Raw genomic sequence first — 18,376 nt, forward strand, 5'->3', positions numbered from 1 at the left:
ATGAATAATGTTCCATTAAAGAAATTAAATTTTGGGGAATCCCTGGGTGGCTCAGTGGGTTAGCCCTGATCATGCCTGCCTTCTGCCCAGGGCATGATCCTGGAGCCCCTGGATCGAGTCCCGCATCAGGCTCCCTGCATGGAGGCTGCTTCTCCCTCTGCCTGTGTCTCTGCCTCTATCTCTCTCTGTGTCTTTCATGAATAAATAAATAAAATATTAAAAAAAAAAACACTTAGTATAGATCTAAAAGTTTCCCAAGTTTTGTGAAAATGTGTTCAGCTGATCTTGAAAAAAAAAAAAAAAAGAATAAATCAAGCAAACAAAAGATCTTGTCATTACTTGTGCCAAAAAAGGAGAAGCCATTTTTTAAGTTGTGCTAGGTAGACCCTGGAGGCTCCAGCATAAATATTAGGGAAACTTTGGAGATAAGGAGATATCATTTCTATAGACTTATTTTGTAATATGTAAAATGTTTAGCCTTTTTTTCACGATACTATAAATTATTGTATGCAATAGGACTGAAGGGTGAAAGCATGAAAGTACCTACTTGGTCTGGTGTTTAGATCCTTTCAGATGGGCATGATACTGTTCTATGGAGTTTAGAGAGACACTGCAGATGGTACATCTGTAATTGCGCCTCAGACCTGTGGACAACAGACAGACTTGATTAGCTGCATCTTTGCCATCAGTTACCTTAATGAATACCAGGATCTCCAAAAGTTTAGGATAGAATATCTTAGAGGGCCTCTGTTCTACCCCACCAACACTTCAATCTTCCTTCCAGAGCCCAGCCAGCATCTCCCTTAGCAGAAGTTAGAAGCAGACTGCTCTATTTCTGGATGCCTAAAATTATTAGAACATGCTTCCTTGAGATGCAATGTTTCTGGATATTTTATAATCCAAACAAGGCAAATTCTACTTTTTTCTTATGGCATATAGACATGGTAAGCTGTCATCTCTGTAATGAAATTTGAGACTCCAGAGAAACACTGTCTCAATTACTCTTCCAACCCTGTTACAATGGTATAATCACAAATTCAACTTTAGACCTCATTTGTTTGAGTTCTTCCAGGATCATCTTATAAAATGTAAACACCCAAGACAAAGATAACAATCTAATTCACATAAAAGCTTACTTTCTACCAAAGAGTTTAAAAGAAAACTATTCATTAATTTATTTATTAATTTAATTCATTCAATTCATTCATTAATAAAGTATCAACTTTAGGCCAGGCACTGGGGATTCCAAGATGAAGAAGATGTACTTTGCTTTCAAGGAGTTTAGTAAAAACATTGACTTCTTTATAATATTGATTCATCTAGAATCAAATGTGTTAGAAAGTAGCTTTAACCAAATTTTAAACATTTGCCACAGCTCAGAGACCTACATGAAACACATTCCTTCTGCTACTATGTCCCATCAGAGTAGAGAGAAAAGTAAACTCTGAGTCATGATCTGAAATTTTGAATTTAAATCTTGGCTCCAATTATTCCCGGTTGTATGATCTAGGGAAAATCACATAATTTCTTCCTGGTCTCAACATGCTGACAAAGTCCTTCACATCACAAGACTGATGTGAGAATTAGGCAAATAGAATATATTAACATCCTTATCAAGCAACAGTTGTTATTAATTTTGCTCAAAATTCTGTCTTACCCTTGTAAAGCCAGAATTATAAACAGCTGTAGCATTTTCCCCCCCTGATGAATGCACAGCATTTTCTAAGAGATAAAATCATTCTTATTTTTCTAAAAAAGAAATTGTGTAACTTGCAACCTGGGTGACTTTATACAAATTAGTTGACTTCTCTGGACTTCTCTTTCCTAAAAGGATTATGGGAAGGACTAAGTGAGATAAAGTATGTATCAAAGAGTATCCAGTACATAATAAGTGATCAACATAAATTAGCTCTTATTATTTCAAAGTGATATTAAAATGGAATTATATTTTTCTTCAAGGTCACAGATGAAGCCCTAAATTGAAGCCCTATGCGCATATCACTAAAGTGAAGCAGGTCAAAACATCCAAAAGAAATAGTCAAGAACCAGTTTCTAATCCTGAGCTGACCACCCACCACCAGTGTAAAATAAAGGTTGGAGAAGAAAGAAATAGGTAGATTATTTCTTACTTACCCTCCTCCTGAATTGGAGGTGTCCTCTTTCACCTCAAACCTATGGGGAAAGAGTTTAATGAAACTAATGCCCTAGAGGGCTTGAGAAGTGCCTCCTGTTGCACTTGGGAAGTGAAGTACTAGACCCTTTATACGCCCTGCAAGATCCAAAATGCTAGAGTCTATGGCAGTTGGCTACTTTGATGGCAAAGCAAGAAAGAGGGCAGGATTGGGGATGTATTCTCACAGCTTTTGCTAGAGTAAAAGATTCATGACAGTTTCCCACAGACCATGTGTGTACTATGTATGAACAGAGCTGGTTTGGTGATGTTTTGGATATCGGAGTTGGAGGCAACAACATCTCAGCAGATAGATGCTAAAAGTGTTCAGCTGGATACCTAGAGGCTTAAAATGACCCCAGAGGGAATACCCATATCAAGTAATGCTGAGTTCCTGAAAAGTCATGAAATCACCCATGAAAAGAAGAGTCAGTTTGTAACCCCTGCCAGATCTGGTAGCTTCTATGCCAGCTTTGCACGTGTATCTATCAAGTCAATTTTTATCCCCCTTGCCTTTATAACCTAACACCCTGCATGCCTCATCCCTGGAGGAACCTGAGGCAACCTTCTGAGCTAAAAGGATAAAAGCAAAAGCCCTAGAAGAAAAGCAAAAGTCCTAGGCAGAGAAAAAGAGAGGAGCCTACTGAACTCTCTTTTCTTGCAGCAAATAGGCAGCCCAAGCAGATCTGACCTGAGGGAGGGAAAAAAACTAACTTTTAACAAAGTTTGGAGATACTTAAAAATTATTTTTCTATCCTGGATATATCAATTAATTGCATAAAACTTTTATGTATCTAAGAATGAGAGTAAAGAACTCTTTCCAGTTTAAAAGTGAGTAAAAATTCATGAATCTTATCCCAGTTTTTATCCAAGGGGTAGGAATGAATTAATCCTACAGAGATGGCGGGGTTAATAAGGTTGTTTTCTGACTATATCCTATGAGTCCTACTGACAGAATGTTGTAACATCATCAATAATGCAGAAACAGCAGAACTTCCTGGAAACTTTCAAGTTCTTAGGGCCTCTGTGCATGTTTCAAAGAAATATGTCATGTCATATGATAAGCTAGGCTGGCCAGTGTGAGGACTAACTTGTGTTTGTTTCCGTTTCAATTATATAATTGGACACTGACTTACCTAATTGTTCAAGTAAGAGTCAGTTTGGTTATGGGGGAAAAAAAAAAACAATAAAACCGCATATCTGGGATCTTCTTGGAAATCAACCTAAGGAACTGAAAACTTTTTCAGCACAGGCTGACAGTATGCAATAGACAACTTTTAACTCTCTATTACTTCAAGCAATGACTCTCAAACTTCTGAGTGTGGATTCATCTTCTAGCAATCATGCTGAAATGCAGATTCCTAGGGACAGTTTCCAGAAATTCTGATTGGATAAGCTTTGCATCAGGCCTAAGATTCTATAAGAAGTTTCAGACCTGTAACCTAACCCACACCACACACATGAACAAACACACTAACACTTTAAAAAGACTGGCTCATACACTCATACCCCTTTTTACTTGAATTTGTTAGAACAATATGGGGTCTTAAAAAAGAAATAAAGAAAAGGAAAGAGAAGAGAAGAGAGAGAAGAAAAGAAGAGAAGGAAAAGAAAAGAAAGCTATTCCACAAAGAAGAGCTGTGCTTACATCACCTTTCCATTTCACAGGTGTGCATGACTCAGAAAGATGATTGTAGTTCCCAAACCCAGAGAACATAAGTTATCACAAGCAGCATGTGAGTTGTTTGAATGCTTCTCCAGGACTGATCCATTCCTTCTTTTATGCATGGAATCAGAATATGAAAACCAGCTTCAGGTCTTCCTCCTTCCCGGGTTTTCCATCAATGCTGTCATAATAAATGGTAACTGCTATTTATACGGGTCCTCTTCAGACTACAGACTAATCAAAGTTCCCTCATAACAAATAGAGGTTCGGCTTGGCAACAGACATAAATATTTATGTTTAAAAATGGGCATTTTTAAGATCACCAACAAATCTAAAAAATATTCTGATCTGTGCTTTTCATTACAGTTCTCATGCTCTGCAGCCCAACAGAGGCGTGGGCAGAAAATATCTGGCACTTTATTACGATGTAAACTACAGGAAGCATAAACTAGAAAGGCAGTGGGTATAAACAGGCACAAAGGCAGAAAAGGAGCAGAGGAGTCCTCCCCCACACATGACACAGTGCCCTTGGTGGGAAGTTAGGCTTTTATTAATGCTCACTTGAAATCCTAATTAGTTTGGAATTATACAGCTCCTTTTCCTCAGAGAACTAGAGAATCTTATTAAACAAAAATGCCAACTTTCTTATTCAATTCATTTTCAGTGCAATACCATATGAAGAGTATCCTAAAACCTTTGCATACCTAAAGATCATTTCTGCAAGATTGCCAGTATGTGTTGGAAAATATAGTCACTGCTACAAGGAACTGGTAGCCCAGTTGGAGAGAGAAGGCATGTATACAAATAGCAACAGTGCAAGGTAGATAAAAAAAAAAAAAAAACAAAAAAAACAAAAAACACAGGAGAAATGGAATGTAAGGGAATAGAGAAGAAGATTGTTTCTAACTCAGAGAATCTGGGAAAGCTTCGTGAAGATGCATCACTTTTGTATTTATATTCTTAGCACAGTGTGTAAAACAGATGGTCCTGGAGTGTTTAGCAGTATGGGACTACTCAGTATGTCTTTTCAAGTCTCAAAAAGCCAGACTTTAGATGCCCCTGCAACTTCAGTTGTATTCATTTTACATTACAGAAACATCATTGTACCTTTATTATGATGCCAGGTAATTTTGCTGAATGCCAAGAATGTAGGAGAGAATAAAACATATCAAATAATTTTGATGGAGATGGTTGGGTAAAAGACAAGAAACAAGTAAACAAATAAACACATAACTACAGATTGTGAAGGTGTCATTCAGGCTGTTAACAGGACAACAAGAGAGAAACAGAGAAGGATGATTTTGGACAGTATGCTCAACAGAGTTCTCTCAGAAGTGTGAAATGAAACCAGAGGGATGAGATTCAGGCTGTGATCTGAAAAACTTGTTAGAGTTGTCCAGGGAGAGGGAACAGTAAGTAGAGAGGGCCAGGAATGGAAATGGGCTAGGACTGTTAAAAATACCAACCAAACAAAACAAAGCAACTGTCAACCCAGGATTCTATATTCTGCAAAACTATCCTTCAAAATTGAAAGTGGAACAAAAACATTTTCAATAAACAAAAATTAAGAGAGTAGTTTACCAGTAGACCTACATTACAGAAATGCATATAAGGTTTTCAGGTGGGGGTGCCTGTGTGGCTCAGTTGGTTAAACATGGGCCTTCAGTTCAGGTCATGATCCTGGGGTCCTGGAAGCAAGCCCCATATCAGGCTTTCTGCTCAGTGGGGAGTCGGCTTCTCCCTCCCCCTCCCCCTCGGCTGCTCTCTGTGTTCATTCTCTTTTTGTCACACACACACTTCTCTCTCTCTCTCTCAAATAAATAAATAAAATCTTTAAAAGAAAAAAAAAAGATTCTTCAGGTGGAAGGCAAATGGACCAGATGTAAACACATATCTACAAAAAAAAAAAAAAAGAAGAAGAATAAGTGATTAACACGTGGATATCTATCTTTTTTATTTCTCTAAATTTATTTGAAGACAGAAAACAATTTAAAAAACTATGACATCATATTGTGTATTATGATATTTATGTAGTATATATGTGTTAAATATATGACAACAATAGCATAAGAATGGGTAGGAGTAGAATACTGCTAAAAGATCATATACTAAATGTACTAAAATAGCAAATATCAGTTATAAATAGATAGTCATTCAAAGATGCATATTATAATCCCCTAGAAACAAAGATATAAAGCTAAAGAGCCTATGGAGAAATTACATAGGATAATAAAAAAATATTTGACTAACCCAGAAGAAGGCAGGAAAAGAATAGGAAAATATAAAACAGATGGGAAAAATAGAAAATAAATAGCAAATGTTTTAGTTATATTCAATCATATCAGTAATTATATTATATGTAAATGGATCAAACATTTAAAAGGCAGAAATTGGATAAAAAGCACGATCTAAATATATACTGTCTCCAGAGGTATATTTTGTATACTTATAGTTAAAAGTAAAGGGATAAAAAAAAAAGATATACCATGCAAGCAGTAAGCATATGGAGTGGAGGTGCCTATATTAATGTCAAGTAAAATAGATTTCAAGATAAGAAATATTGCCAGATATAAAAAGGAAGTTTTATCATTATAAAGTGAGAAATTCATCAGGAGAACCCAACAATTCTAAGAGCAGTTTTGCTAAATAATAAGGCTTATGGATATATGAGACAAGAACTGGTAGAAACATAGAAATAAATAGACAAGTCCATAAGAATAGGAGATTTTAACACTACTCTTTCAGTAGTTGATAAAGCAATAAGACCAAAAGATAAAAAATAAAAACAGTCAAGTTTAAAAGATCTAAATAATGTTATCAGCCATTTTGTACTGCTTGATATTTATGGAACACTACACTAAATAATTGCAGACTACACAAACTTTTTGAGTGTATATAGGAAGTAAACTAAGGGAATATACTGAGCCATTAAAAAATGGTACTAAATTTTGAGTAACTATATTTTGTATAGTGGTTTCTTTGACTACAATTGAAATAAATAAATAATGGTAATATTTATAAAAAGAACTAAAATACTTCTAAGTAATCTGTAATCAAAGAAAAAATCCAAATGGAAATTAGAAAATATTTTGAATTGAACGATAATGACAATACTACATATTAATCAGTTAATCAGTTTTTAATTTGTTTTTAGAAGGAAATATATACCTTCATACCACAAAAGAAGAGAGGCTTAAAAACAATGGTCAAAGTTTAAATCCTATGAAACTAGAAAAAGACAAGTACACTGAACCAAAACTAAGTAGAAGAAAAGAAATAATAAAGGGAAGAAATCAATAAAACAGAAACAAGTTACAGGAAAAAAATAACAAAACCCAAATATACTTTTTAGAAATAATGCATATATTAGCTAATAGCAAATCTGACAGAGGTTATAAAAAAGGGAACATAAATTATGAAAAATAATTATTAATACAGATCCCACAGATGTTTTTAAAAGGATAATAAAAGAAAGAATATCACGAACAATTTTATGCCAGTAGATCTGACAGTGTTTATGAGATAGACAAATGTCTTTAAAAATTCAATTACAAAGCTAACACATGAAATGGAAAATCAGGATAGCCGTTTATCTATTAATTAAATTGAATTTCTTCAATTAGAAATAAAATTTTCCCACAAAGAAATCTCTAGACCCAGCAAATTCCTTGGAGAATTGTATCAAATATTAAATAATTACATAATATCAACTTATATAAACTCTTTTAGTAAACAGAGGAGGAAGAAATATTTCCATACTCATTTTTGGGCCAATATAACACTAATAAAAAGGTTTTCAGACTCTAAAAGATAATAAAATTGTAAACCAATATTTGTCATATGACCAAAAAATTCCTTAAAAATTAGCAAATCAGAAACACAGAACAGATATATGTGTGTATATGTATGTATGTGTATATACATAGATACATCAGTTCTATCATAATCAAGTTTGTTTATTCCAGGAAGCAAGAGTAGTTTAAGATTTAAAAATCAAGTAGTATAATTCACTACATTAACACACAAAATGAGAAAATAATATAGTATTAATAGATACAGAAAAGAGAATTTGACAAATTTTGATATCCACTAATGATCTAAATTCTCAGCATAGAAAAGAACTTTCTTAATTTAATAAAGGGCAACTATAAAAAACCTACAGCTAATATATTTACTGTGAAATATTGAATAGTTTCCTAAAATCAGAAAAAAGCCAAGAATATCACTCTTGTCACTTATACAACCTTGAACCAGAGATTCTAGGTAGTGCAGTAAAAAAAGAAAAAGTGAAAGGCCTGCAGATTGGAAATGAAGAAGTAAAGTTGTGTTTATTCATAGGAGATATGATTGTTTATGTAGAAGATCCTTAGGGACCTACAAAATAACTACTAGAATAAGTGAGCTTAGAAAGGTCACCATACACAAAGCCAGCAGCAAAAAATTGTGTTCTTAAAATAGCTTCAAACAACTGGAAAATAAAAATGAAAAATACCATTACAATAGTATCAAAAAATTTTTAAAACACTTAGAAAAAAAGAAATAAATTTAACAAAAACTATACAAGACTGAGAACTACAAAACATTGTTAAGAGAAATTAAGAGCTACCTAAATAGTGACAGAATATACCATATTCATGACCCAAAAGAATTGTTAGTGTTAATATTTCAGTTTTCCTATAGAATTGTTACTGTTAATATCTCAGTTTTCCTATAGATTCAATGCAAACTTGATCAGAATTCCAACAGGCTCTTTACAGATATAGACAAGTAGATTCTAAAATTTGTGTGGAGCTCTACCTAGAATGGCTAAAACAATTCTTTTTAAAGATTTATTTATTTATTCATGAGAGAGAGGGGCAGAGACAGAGGCAGAGAGAGAAGCAGGCTTCTCACAGGGAGTCTGATGTGGGACTTAATCCCCAGACCCAGGATCACACTGAGTCAAAGGAAGACCACTCAAACCCTGAACCACCCAGGCATCCCCCAATTTTCTTTTTTTCTAAAAGAAAATATTGAAAACTCTCACTTGAGTATTTCAAGATTTACTACAAAAGTTTATGTAATCATAACTGTATTACATTAGCATAGGGATGGAATATTATATAAATGGAACACAACAGAGTCCAGAACTAGAGGTACACACAAAGGATAAATTGATATTTTTTCCAGTTTTACTGAAATATAATTCACATACAGGCATGTAGAAATTTAAGGTATATCCCATAATGACTTGACATACCTATATTATTAAATGATCACCACAGTAAGTTTAGTTACCATCCATCATCTGCTAGATCAAAAAAAATTTTTTTAAAGAAGAGAATAAAGAAAAAATAGATTTTTCTTATTATGAGAACTTTTAGGATCTACTACATTTTAGCCACTTTCAAATATACTATATAGCAGTGCTAACTATAGTCATCATGTTGTACATTACATCCTCAGTAGTTACTTATTTTATAACTAGAAGTTTGTACCTTTTGACTACTTTCATTGATTTTCAATAAAGGTGTCAGGGCAATTCAATGGGGGGAAAGAAGCCTTTTTCAACAAGTAGCGCTAGAACAACTGGATAAATGTAGGAGACAAAAAGATAAATATCAAACTCTGCCTCATAGCACACAGTAAAATTAATTATAGATTTCAATGCAAAAATTTAAAATTATAAAGCTTCTAGTAAAACATAGGAGAATATCTCCATTAAACTTGGCATAAGCACAGATTTCTTAGGGAACAAAACACCTTAAACTTAAAAAAAATGATAAATTGGATTTTATAAAAAGTGAAAGTTTCTGCTTATAAAAAGACACCTTAAAGAAAACAAAAAGGTGAGCCACATCCTAGAGAAAAAAAAAATTGCAATATTACATCTCATACAGCACTTGTGTCCAGAATATGTAATTAACTCCTATATAATGTCAATAATTAAAAGATATACAACCCAGTTTTTCAAAGGACAAAATACTTGATCAAATTAGTCATAAAAGAAGATATAAAAATGATCAATAAGCACATGAAAAGGTACTTAACATCCTTTGTCACCAGTGACATAAAAATCAAAAGAACAACTAAATAACTATCTTATGCTCATTACAAATGCTAACATCAAATAAAATAATACCAACTGTAAATGCCCATGTAGAGCAACTGGAATTCTCACATCTTCTGGAGGAGATTGCAAAAATGGTAAAACTACTTGGGAAAGCTGTCAGTTTCTTATAAATTTAAGAGAGATTCAGAAAGTCTATTCTTAGACATTTATCCCAGAGACACAAAAACTTAGTAAAATAAAAAAAAAAGACTTGTAGAAGAATGTTTACAACAGGTTTATATCTAATAGCCAAAATATCAAAACAATCTAACTGTTCATCAATAGAAATTGATTAGCAAATTCTTATATATTCATACAGTGGAATAATGACAAGAAACCAGTCTATAAATAAATAAATAAACAAACAAAACTGATCAATTCAATAACATCAATGAGTCTCAAGAACATAACATGTAGGTAAAGAAGTCAGACACAAAGGAGCACATAATGTATGATTTTACTCATATAAAGCTCAACAACAGCAAAGCTATTCTCTAATAACAGAATTCAGAACAGTGGAGTGGACCGACTTGAACAGGGCACAAGAAAATTGTCCAGAGCAAAGTATGTTCTATATATTGATTGAGATGGTAGTTACAGGGTATATTTATTTACCAAAATTCATCAGATTGTATACCCAAGCTCTACATATTTCATGTCATTAATAAAAGTGAATGAATGTGGTTCTACACAAAAACCTTAGCAAACTAGATACTCGAGTTTTGCCAGTTTCTGTTCCTCCTCACGTACACCCTACAAATTCTGTTGTTTCACATTACTAGAAAGTAAACTTCATTTTCCTATTTATGCTTTGATAACCTTGCAACACACAAAGAAATATTTCCATAGCTTCTGTATTACGGTGTTTACTAAAGCTGGGACCATTTTGAAAGATGATTAATAATATAAAAGTAAAAACAATAAGGCATTTGGTTTTGAATTATTTCTTTCTCCTCCACTTCTTACACATTCATTAATCAAATAGCCCTCTAAATGGATTTGTCATCTTCCAGTATAAAAAATAGTAGCTAATACTTACATTAGATATGCCATACATAAGCACCATTGTGCTCACTTTACCCATTTACTCATTGACTCTTTTCAACACCCTGTGAGCACACACTACTGTTATCCTGATTGAACAGAAGAGGAAATTGAGGCATGGGGACTTACTCAAAATTAGAGTGGTTGGATACACAGCTGGATTTTGAACCCATTCATTCTGCTCAGGAGTCATATTCCTAACCACTATGCATACTGCTTCCTGTAACAGGTGACTAGGAATGAAGTCACAGAAATATGAAAGGTTCTTTAGGACTCATCTAATCCAGTGGTCCTCACACTGGCCACTAGAGAATCAAGTACAAGTTGTTAACACAAATTCAAGGTGACTATGATTCAATAAATCTAGAGTGGAACCTAGAAATCTACATTTTCTAATGTAGAAAGGTGCAAATTTTGGAGAAACCATTGGGATGGTCCAAAACCTCATGGCGGATGCATGAACTTTTTTACAAGCAGAATTCTTTATATTGGCTTGCACTTGGAGGTGTTCCTTTTTTAAAATATGGCTTAACTCAACCACTGGTCTCAGTTCTGCTTTATACACAAGTTTGTTACCATCTCTCCAAACATATCACAATCTTTAGGAAAATTATCATATCCCTTAAGGTTCTGTTACCAGGTTGTAAATCTGTTGGCACTTTGACAATGTTTTTCATTATAACATAAGTTCAAGTTCCCTGCATCATCTCTATTGTTACTTTCTGAAAGGCATTTCCTGTTTTTTTGATGACATTCCTAAGCTATGATCCTCAAACTGAAGGCCAAATCTCTAATGTGGTTTCATCAGTATACAATGTATAGCAGGACTGCCACAGCCATTGTGCACTATTAATTCTAACAATACTTTTAAAGCTTTGAGAGAGAGACAGACAGAGCGAGTTTGTGTATGTGTATATGTGTGTGTGTGTGTGTGTGTGTGTGTGTGTGTATGGCAACAATGACCCACTGAAATCTGTTCTTATATTGAACCTACTGTCAACCAATTCTAAATCTTTTCCACACAGGTATCTGCTAAGCCAAATTTTCATTTCCTCTAATTTTATATTTGATTACTTAGATGTTACTATTTATCCCATTAGACTCCATCTCAATGAATACTACTTATTCCTCCAGGGATAGCAAATATAATGCAGCTCATGTATCAGTTCGGATTGGTTGGTAGTAGCTGCCAGAGTGTTATGAAAAGATTATGAGCCTTCCTTGCAGATGACAGAGAAAGATCGTCATCATCTGTTGGCTAAGTCTGTCATTGGTGAGGGGCAGAGTGCTAGTGGCATGTTTTTTTTATGTCTGTGTCATTCCAGCTCCAGCATATTAACACAAATCATAGAAAAGTCAGACCAAGGAATATTCTGGAAAACTAGGAAGTCATCAAAATGTTGGTGGTAGTTAAAGCCATAGGAATGGTTAGATTATCTATGGAAATGGTATAGGTAAAGGGAAGAGAATAAAGGGAGGAGATTAAAGAAGTTAGTACTTCTTGATGTCAGAGAACTGATCACCTGATACCTCATCCTGATGCACAGGGTTAAGAGCCAGGTCCATAGGCATCTCCTGCTCCCACTGGATCTCTACTTTTGGTGTTGCTGAATCTGGGGCCAGATGTGGGTGTGGGAAGTGGATGTGAGGTCATTTATATCCTTGAAGCTGGGGCACCAACACTCAGACACCGTCTTCAGTTCCAGTTTTCTCTCCGTAGTAATTTGTCTTTGCTCTTGCTTACCTCACAACCATTTTTTCTCTCCTGGCTGCTGGCCCTGCTGACTTTAGGCCCAATGCTAGATATAGAAGAAACAGCATTACATAGACTACCTCACCAGTTCCCATAATTACATAAGGTCTGATCCTTACGAGTTAGTTACTCTATACCAATCATGGTGGCTGTACTCCTCTGATCAAATCCTAACTGATAGAAGTGGTATTGAGGAAGCAGAGGAAAGCCTTTCTAGAAAAATGATGAAGTCACTCTTATCATATTTAATAATTTATGATAATAATTTAATAGTTATTAAATATTACCACATTTAATGATTTAATAATAATTTAATAATGAGGTGATTACTTTATGAACATTTTTCTTAGTTCACTTTACAGGTGCGAAAACTATGGTTTAAAGACATTAACTGGGATCCCTGGGTGGCGCAGCGGTTTGGCGCCTGCCTTTGGCCCGGGGCACGATCCTGGAGACCCAGGATCGAATCCCACGTCGGGCTCCCGGTGCATGGAGCCTGCTTCTCCCTCTGCCTATGTCTCTGCCTCTCTCTCTATCTCTCTGTGACTATCATAAATAAATTTAAAAAAAATAAAAAAAAATAAAGACATTAACTCTCTCTGTGACTATCATAAATAAATAAAAATTAAAAAAAAATTTAAAAAAAGGGATCCCTGGGTGGCGCAGCGGTTTGGCGCCTGCCTTTGGCCCAGGGCGCGATCCTGGAGACCTGGGATCGAATCCCACGTCGGGCTCCTGGTGCATGGAGCCTGCTTCTCCCTCTGCCTGTGTCTCTGCCTCTCTCTCTATCTCTCTGTGACTATCATAAATAAATAAAAATTAAAAAAAAATTAAAGACATTAAGATCACAGAACTAGCAAGTGGAAAAACCAGATCTGAATCTACCTATTTCTGATTTCAAAGCTAGTGACCTTATTAACTACATTAGGACTTTTATTAGAAAAATGGCAGTGAGAGGAGGTAAGTAGAAGAATCCTATTTCTAAAAAAAACCCTTAACTTGAAACTAATATGTAAAATAGACAAAGCACAGCTGCTCTAGTTAAAAAGGGGGGTTAGGGGCTCCAATGTCAGTTTCCCACCACACTCCAGACATAGCACTTAGAGTATGCCAAGTAAGGGACGCTGGACTCTGTAGAGCAGAATTTGAAAACCACTGCATTCTGTTCAGCTACCCTCACAAGGATAACATGAGGAATGCTTGTATGTCCAACATTAGACTTGCCTAGGGAATATCTCTTCCCTGTGAGTTTAAGCCAAGGAGACCTCACTAAGATCAGGGTTAGCTGCAGTCCCAGTTAAAGAAGAGCCTGTATTCCTCCATCTTCCAATTATTACCATGTACAGGATGCTTAAATTCTTAGCCTTCTGAATTCACCCCATTGCCTACGGGTATAGACTGCAGGGTATCAAGCAGTCAATTAAACAAAGAACACACATTTTCTACAATTCTTTCTTTGCTTAAATCGTATATATGCAAAGCCTTAAAAATAGAATCAGGAAGCAAATGGCTTTGCATTATCAAAAGCTATTTCCAAACAAACAAAACCTAAAGCTATGGAATAAATTTATTCTCAGTAATTAAAAGACAATTTGAGCCATGTTGGATGCCTGACCCAAGAAAGGACTGGAAAATTGGCACACTACAGGGAAGACTCAGAAGGGACAGAGTAGTTTATTCTAAATATTTAAAAGCTGCTTTACTGGAAAAGGTCTAGATGTATTCTACATGGCAGAAGATAGATGATATGTTTTCATGCTTTGAGTACCTCAGCCCCATACAACCTTGATTTTAGCCTTAGAGGTTATCACTACTATTATGATAATACAAATGATTGAACCGGTTTTTCTTTTATTTTTGTGAATGAATTAAATATTAAGGAAACAAAAATAAACCTACTTTGAAGCAATCTATTATTTGAATTGTACTCAAGTGATTTTTAAAAACATATTAAATAACCACATATGAGCCAAATACCTTCTTCCTGGTCTTGATGTTGATGTGATACAAATGGAAATTCACAGAACACGATATGTGCTTTTTTCATTTAAGGCCCACAGCCATTGATTTCTATGATATAAACAACTAATAACATAGCAGGGCCATTTTTTTTAATGTAAAGTGTTTTCATAAAATTAATTTTTTTTCAATGACACAACTGCTGGATTACAGATTCCATTATGCCTAAACTTGGCTATAATCCTAACATGAAGTTACAGGTTATGATCAAATTAAACAATGGGTTAAATTAAGGCTCAAATAGTCATTTGTTACCAACTAGGTATGTGGGAAAGCACAGATCTTCCCTTCTTCTCTGTCCTGTAGGGGTACCTCTTCAGACTATCTCTCATTTCTTCCCAAGGGCTCAGGATCACAGGCTGCTGTGATTTCCCTGAAGAATTGTCAGTAGCGCTATTGGGGCCACAGCTGTCAAAGAATCATGGTTTCGACTTTTAAGCTGCATCAGCTGAGGATGCCGTAATTGTCAGCTCTTTCAGACATCTGGAAGTCCAAATGCCTCTTTAGCAACTCTTACTCAGGAGTTGCACCAGCTACCTGGCCAATCAAAAGGCCCCAGGAAGCAGGAGAAGCTTTGGTGGTCATTTTTAAGAGACTGAGCCAAAGAAGGATTCGAAGGTGAAATATGAGCAGCAAACGTGTCTTAATTGTCTGTGTATCCTTTGAATCACTTTGTGAGACTATTCTCTATCTTCACACACAAACAAGTCACAAGGTATATGAATATAATCTTTGGTGTCCTTCTTGTTCTTTCAATCATTCTTCTAGTTGCACTTGCCTGCTTGTAGATGTCCATCTCCTATGGCCAGGTCTTTATCATCTTACTTTGAGCAGACAGCCTGACAAAGTCTGTAGAGTCTGGGCTATATGTTGCTTCCCTGCAGGACTGGTCTTTTAATAAGGATGTTTGAAATTAAAAAGTCTTCAACACGTGGGGTGCCTGGGTGGTTCAGTAGGTCAAGAGTCTGCCTTAGGCTCAGGTCATGATTTCCAGTCCTGAGATGGAGCCCTGCATTAGGCTCCTTGCTTCAAGGGGAGCCTGCTTCTGCTTCTCTGTTGCTCCCCCTGCTTGTACTCTCAATCTCTCTCTCTCTCATAAATAAATAAAATCTTTTAAAAAAAAGTCTTTAACATGCAAAGAAAGTAACTTTAAAGTTGGGATTTCAGGTTTGGTCAGATGGGTGGGAGAGAGCTTTATAAAGCCAGTGGCCTTCAAGTCACTGCAACATCATAGCTGCTGCTCTGCCTTCCACTGGCAGTCACCCTGATACATGCAGCCCCACTGTTGACTTGAGTAAGTGACTTTTCTCCAGAACACATGGCTAGAGAGCTCCCAACTTAATAACATTATTGCATCAGCCTCATCTGTTTATAGGAATGTGCCTGATCTTGTCTGATTTGCAGTATAACAGATTATAGCAAAATGCACAACTTACAAGTAGAAGAAACGTGATTTTAGAAAAAGAAAACATTGTGAAAAATCTAGGAAAGACTGACTCTATTACTCACAAATATATTGGAGCTCAAGAAAGGAAATGAATGACATGAAGAATGAAGGACCTGTCAATCATTTTTAGGAGGAGGAACCTGTATTTTTCTCTCTTTCGATCTAGATTTGTTATTTAAACATCAGGTGTCTCCATTCCCTCCTCTGTAAATTGGAAATAACTGTGCCTATTTTAGAGAGTTTATATGAAAAGAAAAAGAGTTAATATAGGTGAGTGACAACACAATAGCTCAATACATGTAAATTACAATTGTTATTTTTAATAGTGATGATCCTTTGTTTTGGACAAAAATACAGCCCCAACTCATGAATGGGAGAGTCATAATCATTTAATATTCCAGAAAGAATTCTCTTTTTTAGCATTCTGAGGCATATTCAAATTATTCTGGCAAGCTGCCATCTCTACAGATGCTATTTATACACATCTTTTTTGACAGGTCAAATATTTCTTTATATACTAATCATTCTATATATTTGCTTGGCATAAAGTTGAATTGAAAATTATCTCTATTCTTCATTTAAATTTTTTTTGAAAACATAGGAGTTATGACATTACATGAACTGCTTCTTAGAAAGCTGTTGACACAGTCAATCTCTGTATATTTTGCCTGCTTTGTTCCTAAATTGAGTGATTGAGTCTATTGAATAGGTAATTAGCTAAGTTCATAAATTAGATAAAAAGGAAGAAGCAGAAGGGTATATTGGAAGTCGTGTAATTGCATCTTTTTTTATTCTTAAGAAGTGCACTCAAGGATCTATCTGAAGACTTGGGTTTTTTTCTTCCATTAACAGCCTCTCTTAACAATGCCATTTGTTCTCTAGAGTCCTTATAAATACTGAGCAGGCAGCAACTCTGGTAAGAGTGGCAATTCCTTTCCAATTGCTCAAACTGATTTCCCAATAGACTTGAATGTATCTAACTAAGATATCTATCTACCCACCTTTCTTCTATTGTCCATATATCCATATGATGATAGATGATACAATATGACATGATATAGGATATCATTCTTGGATTCATATTTACAAAATCACTTACCCGCGAAAACTTATTTGTAATCCCCGAATCAACAAATCCAACAAATCCAGCTTTGGAGCTAGTTGATGAGTTTGAATCCCAGCTCCTGTTAGTGGGGTGGCCTCAGGCAAGTCACTTAACACTTTCATAATATAAAGAAAATAGATTTTAATGGTATGAGTGGTTTATTGAGAAGATTATAATCTATGTGACATGTATATACAGACAAACGTACATATTTCCCCCAGGAACAGTGGTTCAGTAGTAGCTCAGTCAGTTTTGAGTTGGAGGGATTTATAAAATAAGTAGGATGAATAAAGAGAATTGACTGTATATATTCAAAATGGGAGGCTGAGATCATGTGAGGGCCTGCAGGCCATGGTGATGGGTAGCCCAAAAAGCATAAAATACCAAAAATGAGGTAAGAATACCCTGTTTCTCCCCCAAAGAAGAAAGGTAGGAGAAATTAACAGAAATATCCATATGTGTAAAACCAAACTTTTTGCTTTCCATTCAGAACCATTCCTCCCTCAGTGCTCTGCTTTCTAGGCTGTTCAGACACAAGTGTTACAGCCAGCCTCAATCCTCTTTCCACGGAACCCATCCAGCTCAGTGGCATGCTGCTTCCCTGTAGGACTGGCTCCATCTTCAAAATAGATCCAGAATCTATTCTTACATTTTAAAAATGTAAATTGCTTTGATTGTGGTAAATATACATAATATCAATTTGCCACTTTGACCATTTTGAGGTGTTCAGAGGTGTGAAGCACATTCACACTGCTATGCTGCCCTTGCCATGGTCCCCCCATGGGACTCTTCTCACCTCATAAAATGGAACTCCGCACCCATTGAACAGCAATGTCCACTTTCCCTCTCCCCCCAGCCCCTGACAACCACCACTCTACTTCTGTCTCTGAATCTAATTGCTCATATGAGTGGATCCACACACAGTATTTGTCCTCTTGGATTGGCTTATTTCATCTCGGGTCATGTCCTCAGATTCATCCATGTTGGAGCATGTCAGAATCTTCTTCCTTTTTAAGGCTGAATACTAAACCATTCATGCATATATGCCACATTTTGTTTTTCCATTCATCCATCAACAAAA

General features: G+C 35.5%; 1 protein-coding gene across 3 annotated transcripts in view; it reads right to left on the minus strand.

Moving 5' to 3' along the window:
* ZMAT4 (zinc finger matrin-type 4) overlaps positions 1 to 18,376 on the minus strand; it is a 364,991-nt gene that overhangs the window by 77,840 nt on the left and 268,775 nt on the right. For all 3 annotated transcript variants that reach the window (XR_005987338.1, XM_041752405.1, XM_041752406.1), the window contains exon 6: positions 548 to 644. Coding sequence is in view for 2 of the 3 variants with exons in the window: in XM_041752405.1 (XP_041608339.1) it covers positions 548 to 644 (97 nt within the window). In the remaining variant the exon portion in view is untranslated. The remainder of the gene's footprint in view (positions 1 to 547; positions 645 to 18,376) is intronic.

This window comes from Vulpes lagopus, chromosome 4 (genome assembly GCF_018345385.1).
Source record: "Vulpes lagopus strain Blue_001 chromosome 4, ASM1834538v1, whole genome shotgun sequence".
Taxonomy (NCBI): Eukaryota; Metazoa; Chordata; class Mammalia; order Carnivora; family Canidae; genus Vulpes; species Vulpes lagopus.